Source organism: Hevea brasiliensis, chromosome 3 (assembly GCF_030052815.1).
Source record: "Hevea brasiliensis isolate MT/VB/25A 57/8 chromosome 3, ASM3005281v1, whole genome shotgun sequence".
Taxonomy (NCBI): domain Eukaryota; kingdom Viridiplantae; phylum Streptophyta; class Magnoliopsida; order Malpighiales; family Euphorbiaceae; genus Hevea; species Hevea brasiliensis.
The window spans coordinates 100,495,454-100,502,785 of NC_079495.1; the positions used below are offsets into that span (position 1 = coordinate 100,495,454).

The 7,332-nt window shown below is 27.7% G+C and overlaps 1 protein-coding gene across 1 annotated transcript; it reads right to left on the reverse strand.

Annotated features, from left to right (window-relative positions):
- Positions 1-2,119: 2,119 nt before the first annotated feature.
- LOC110633733 (uncharacterized) lies at positions 2,120-4,126 on the reverse strand. The gene has a single exon (XM_021782462.2). The coding sequence runs from the start codon at positions 3,743-3,745 to the stop codon at positions 2,201-2,203; it is 1,545 nt and encodes a 514-aa protein (XP_021638154.2). The 5' UTR covers positions 3,746-4,126; the 3' UTR covers positions 2,120-2,200.
- Between the last annotated feature and the right edge of the window lie 3,206 nt (positions 4,127-7,332).

The following is a 7,332-nucleotide window of genomic DNA, read 5'->3' on the forward strand; positions in this document are numbered from 1 at the left end:
GAATCATAATAAAAGAATTAATTTTGACTTATTTAATTATTAAAATACTAGCAAAATCTTACACTTAATTTTCACCTCAATCTAGCTGCAATTTACTTCTTTAGTCAAATTTCTCTCTTTCATGCTTTTTCTTATTTGTGCCACTTCATTCCATTGACCATTAGAAGCATACAAATTTGATAGAAGGATATACGCTGCCGGGTCATTTGGGTCTTGCCCAAGAATCATCATAGCAGCATGTTTTCCAAGATGTACGAAGGACCAAAGCATCAACCTTGAAGGGCATTGAGTTAATGAACTCGAAAGCTTCTTCAATCGGCCCAGTAAATCAACCATGCAAGCGTAATGTTCCATCCTTGGGACAATACCATGTTCCACGCTCATCTTGAAGTTTTTCCATCCCTCATAAATCAAACCCACATGACTACAAGCTGATAAAAGAGCAATATATGTGATCTCATTCGGCCTCACACCTACCTCTAGCATTTTGATGAAGATCTCCAAAGCTCTTGCAGGAAATCCATGTTTTGCAAATGCTGTGACCATCGAAGTCCAGGATATAACATTAAATATTTAAAAATCTCATCATTCTTTTTGCAAAATAATAATAATAATAATATTTTTTACATTTTCAAAATTAAATCTACTATCAAGATCTATTAATGACAGTTACTTTATATTTTTAACAACCAAAGTAATTTTCTTCCATTTCAATTTCAATGAACTTGAATTTGGAACTCATGTTATGTTTGGTAAGACGCAATCAAAATTATAATGTAATCGTAATTACATTGCATATTTAATTACGTTATTCAGTAATATAAAAAAATTTTACGAAATCAAATGACGATTAAATAATATAATCAATTATGTTTAAAGTAACATACATATAAAATTAGATATAATTATGATTACTTATTTTAACTATTTTTTATTTATTGTTAATACTATTACTATCACTATCCGACAATCATTGTTACTACCATCATTATTCCACTTTGTCACAACTACCACTATTACCACCGCCACCACCACCACTATCATTACTGTCCCACCTTGCCATCACTATCATCACCACCACTACCACCACCACCACCACTACTACCACTATTTAACCATCGCTATCACCACTTGACCACTGTTACTCCTACCACTACCTAACTACCAATAAATACAATTATTACAATTTATTATTAATATTATAAATAAATTAAATATTAAAATTAAAATTATTATTATATTATATTATTTTTATTTTATAATTAAATATAAAAATATTAATAATTATATTATATTATATTATAATTTAATTATATTACATAATTAATTATACTGCATTATATTACAATCAAAACCAACGCAACTTAAAAATTGTTGCAAAACAAAAACATGCTTCCATCAAGAGTTCCACGTGCATCTTTTTTGGGCCACACAACAAAAATTTAGGGACTGCGATTTGAACAAAAAGCCTAATAATTTTTTTATTGGATTTTATTAAATTTATATTTGAGATATTAAGATGATATAATATTATTAAAAATAAAATTTATTAGAAATGAAATGTGTCATTAATACAAGAGCATTAGGGATCCTTTTCTAGATATGATACTCTCTCTATTAGTTACTCTTATCTAATTTCCTGCTCAACTTTATTCACTTGAACATCAGCATAGCCACGTCAATCACATTTATAATACCTAATTATATATTGATTAGGTATAAGGTAGTTACAAGGGACAGAATTTCAAGACCGTGCATGAGATGAGATGAAATTTAGAAACTCACCCTCCCAAAGAAAAAGTTCACACCCCTTAGACGAATGCAAATCCCCATTCATTGAAAGCTCTCGATGACACAAACATTAAAACTAAACATGTCTCTGATGCCCATAAACTAGACGCACTCAGAAAATTTGTTTCATTTGCTTGTATATCAATTCATACTAGTCATATAATGCATTAAAAGTAAACGATTGAGTTAAATAACGATGACTTTCATCTGCAATTGCAATTCTTACAAAAAAATAAATCAGCATACAAGAGATTTTAACATAAGAAAGAAAAAAAAAAAAATATATATATATATATATAACATATTCTAATTTTGGAGGAAAAACCCGAAAGCATCTAATATTTCTTTTTCTTTTTTTAATTAAAAAAACCCCTAAAATGTTACAATAGATTTATAGAACTGTTACCAATCACCACCACTGATGAACAAGAATTCCACTCTCTCTCAAAGAAGTAAACAGCCCTAAGCATTGTCCATAAGTTTTCTCATATTTGGTGCTCCTCTGTCCAGGGCAACATCTTTGCCACCTATTGTAATGGCATTCAAGAAAGATTTCATCAATCAAACAAATAGCTCCAGTCTTAAACAGCCGCGGTATCAAATCAAACTCAGTCCCTTCTACATCCATTTTCATCACCACAAAGTCCTTCTCTGTTACAGTCTTCTTCAACCACATTGCAAAATCAAACCCCTGTATCTCATCCACCTCTCCATTAAAACTCTCATCATCCTGTTTTGACAATTTTACTGACTGAATTCTCCCCATTCCTCTCCCTTTATCCTTGACTTCCTGACCAGGGTCGTGATTAATTTCGAAAGACAACGTCTCATTCCTCACCCAAGCTGCATATGGCAATAATGTAACCCCTTTCTTCACCCTATACTCTTCATGAAAAGTCTTATCAGCCTCAATTGCATACACATCAAAAGTCCTATTCTGTTTTGGATATTGCTTCCTGAACCAACTGCCAATACTAGAGCCGTAACTCCTAGCTCCAACATCAACATAAACGTATCTATTCTTAAAGCTTATATCAACCATTGATGGCAAATACTTTACGTTCTTTATATTCCGTTTCAATGTAATCCATGGCTTCAACGGCTCTTCTTTGATCAACGGCTCAGCATTACGGACCAAGTCCCTCTTATGCTCAGGGACAGAGCACTTATTCACCGAATTGACGCCGGGCTCCTTCACCCCACGGCCAAAAATTCCACTGTGTTTTTGCAGAATAATTTCTCTAATGTAAGGCATGGATGAATCATAACCATCTATATTATGAGATTTTATCAATTTGCAAGAATTGAACAAATCAAGGAATGAATTGAAGCTATACGTATCTTTTGCCCTCACGTGGACCACCACAAACCCTTCGGGTTTCAGCGTCCGTGAAATCTCCGATGCCAGATCCAACGGCCGTGACGCTTTGTCAAAGCCGCCCTGACCGGAGAAAACGAAATCAAAGGTATCGTCATCGAACGCTATGCGATTCGTTTTACTGGAGATTACCAAAGGCTTAAAAGCTTTCTTGAAAATTCCAACCGAGTCCGAAACGCCGATCTCTTTCAAGGCATAGACGTCCTGTCCGTTTGGTGTTTCAACGCACAGGGACTTGGAGTTCGGAGAGAGGTAGCCTTCTGTGATTAGATCTTGAAACACCGAGGAGTAAAAATGAACGGCCTTGATCCAGTCTTTGCTAGTGTATAGATCGGGTTGAGTAGGACCAGCCGGCCTAACCACTCTGTTCACCGCCGAAGCGCGGGCCCCGCTCCCAGCGATGATGAAGCTGAAGTTCTCCGGCAGGGAGAAAAAGCAGAAGTCTCCAATATTACAGGACTCACCGGCTATAGTGACGACGAAAGCAAATCGAACGATGATGATCAAAACGCCAAATAAAAGCACACGCGCCATTACATTCCTGAGAAAGCTATGCTTGCCGGTGGTAGGCTCCATGACTATCACTCTATACAGCTTTAAGCAACAAATTTTAAAAAAAAATTTAAAAAAATGCGTTTTATACGATGCGAAAATAAATCTAAAAGTAATGAATCGCGTCAAAAAGACAACGGTTAACGGGAGCAGAAGCGGGCAGAGGTATGGTTGGCTCCGAGGAAAATTCTTCTCTGTAAGAGAGTAGTGGAAATCGGAAAATAAAGAAAAACAGGAGGGGCAAAACTTGAAAACATGGTGGGCTTTTGGGTTTATCAGAAGAAGGAGGAGACAAGTGTTTCTCTTATGGAGCGGAGGGAAGAGAGGGCATCGCTGGGGTAAGAGTGAGTGAATTGGGAGATTTTGATGGTTGCAACTCTGCTAGATATGAAGATAAAAACGGAGACCTGATGTTAGGGGATGAATAAACACCAACGCGGCCAATGAGGTGACCTGATTAGCCGGTTAATACGCGGCATGGAACCATGGAGCTGCGTGGAATATGACGCGAAAGCATACGCATTTGCCACTGAATTTTTGCATAAATTTCCACATTGCCACCACCACGACGTCACCTAATACCGGCGTAGACGTCGGTCCTATCTTCAGTGGTATTGTTATTCGATTCTTCTCCTTATATGGTCTTAGGACACAAGTTTTATCTTTTAGAAGGATCGTTAGTAGATTTTAAATTAAATATTTATATAAAATTATTTAAAATATATTTAATTAAAATTTTAAATATCGTGATATATAATATTATAAAATCATTATATTTTTTAATACATATTAAATTTTATTTTGTGAATAATAAATTAAATATACGTTTACATAATTTTTATTATAATTTAATAAAATTTAAAAGATTGCATTATAATAATTATAGTTTGATATAACTATAAATAGTTGTTAAAATAAATTAATTAAGCTTTAATATTTAATTTAAAATAATAAAATTTTACAAAAAAATTTAAAAAAAATTTCACATTTGTATATTTATTTGTATCACTGAAAAATAAAAATTGATATTTTAAAATTTTATAATATAATAAATAGATAAAATTTTATATATTTTTATATAAAAAATAAATATTTAAGTTAACACGTTAATAATAAATTAATAAAATGAATTATTGAAACCATTTATTAATAAAATGAATTATTGAAACCATTTATTATTGAAGTTATAAGTTGGTGTAATCAAAAGCCTATCTATTTATGTAATTATCACGATTTCTACCCACAATGCTTGTAGTTATCTCAATTAATCATTATTATTTATTTTATAACGATATTATTAAAATATGATTCACAATCCTAATGTAATATATTTTCCTATATTAAATGGGTGAATCATATAAATATTATTGTATTTATTTTATTTTTTTCTAGATTATATAATTTTATAATCGCAACAAGATAAATTTGGTTATAATAAATATAATATAATATAAATTAATAAATAATTTTATATATTTTATATATAATAATAAAATAGATGTAATTTAATTTTAATATATCTATATTATTAAAAAACTTTTATAATATTATAATCTAATTTAAATGACAAATTCTAAAATTTATCACAATAATTTAAATAAAATTTTATATTATTGTAATTGTATAACTTTTTTTTTTAAATCAGAAATTAAAATACAAACTCAACTAAAAAAAAGTTATAATTTCTATTAAAAAATCAATTAAAACGTGACATGATGACGCTTATTAGTAATGATGTTATTTTATTTAGAGTAAGTATTATAAATATACTCATCTAATATGCTACATTATATAAAATTATAATGATATTATCTAAATTTATTATGGGGCCAACTTAAATTTAAAGTTTATTAACTTTTTATTAATTGAGTGTATGTGGATCTAAATGTATACAAGAATTTTTCATTTTGTTTGTTTTTCTTTTCATATGAATCATTTTTTTCTTTTGTTTTCAATGATATATATATTTTTTTGTCTTTATATTGGGACGACTACTATAATTAATTTTCAGTGTTTGAAATTGGATGCATTTCTCAAATTTTCTCTTTTATCATATGAAATGTAAAATCATAGTGTTCTTCATGTCATATTGTACTATTAAATTAAATGATTGTCCTTCATCACCATGATTTACTTATTCTCTAAACTGACTCTTATTTTTTATCTGGAAAATACTTATATATGAAAATTAAATATTTTTCATAAAAATATTTTTTTATTTAGTTATGATGTTAAATTAATAATATATATTTATATCATGCATGTATAAGTGTTTTAATATTTCAATAAAATTATCAAAATCTAAAAGATAGAACATGACTTTGCCTTTTAAAAAGAGAAAATTATTTTTTTTTAAATGACTTAATTTTTTTAATAAAAAAAATATTTTTTATTTATATATTATTTATTTATTTATTTTCATGAGTATCCTAAATATTAGAAAATGCGAAATATGAAATTAACGGAGCCATGCATAAAATAAAAATATTTTAGATTTAAGACTTTATTTATTTCACAGAAAATATTTTTCTTTCTATAATTTTTATCATTTGAGATACTCAAAAAAATCAATCAAAGGAAAATCTAAATTATTTTTAAGAAAATAACTTTTACTTTAAAAATTTTTTTTTCTAAACTTTAATAATCTTAGTAAAATGTTAAAATATTTATCCATATCTGAAATAAATACATATAATTAATTTAATATTTTAATTAAATAATAAAAAATATTTTCATAAATTATATTTTTATATACAAATTATTTTTTATAAAATAAGTGGAGCCTAATAATAATAATAATAATAGGCAAATTATGGATTACTAATAAAATGATATCTACTTCTTTCTTGATTGACTAAATTAGTAAATTAATATATCAAAGATTTTTGAAATATCTAATGTCAATTGAGATCTACCTTAATGCGCCTAATTATATTTGTAAACTGGAACTGTATATCGTTGACTTTTTTTTTTTTTTTTACAATAATAGTCCAATTTTCTATATGAATTTGCTAATAAAACCTTTGTCTAATATTAATTAGTAAAAGCAGGGCTTTAAATTTTTAGACGTTTCATGTTTGAGTCCAATTAATGTTGGATTGTTTATTTTCATTTATTGTATAATTATATTTATTAATTATTATTTAATTACTTACTCCATCAATTTTTATTGTGATTTAAATTTTTATATAATAATTGAAGAAATAATTAAATCAATTAAATTATAATAAAATATTACATCTTAATTTATCTAAATTACTTTTTATATCACCTAAAATGTTAAGATAAATTTTAAAAAATTAAAGAAATAATTATTATATTTAGTTGATATAAATGTAAAATTAAAAAAAATAATAATAATTTTTAATCCTCTCAAAATGATAAATAATTTTAAATAAAATAATTTTTTAAAAGCAATAAAGGGAGTATTTTATATCTATAATTATACTTTCATTTTAATTATTTTTTTACAATTCTATTTATATTTACTATTTTAGGTTTCTTTTTTAAACCGGTTGTATATATTTTTGATAAAAAAAATTATAAGAAAAAAAATTAATAATGATTTTTTTTTCATAAAATATTATTGAGAGAAGGAAGTGAACGGTTGC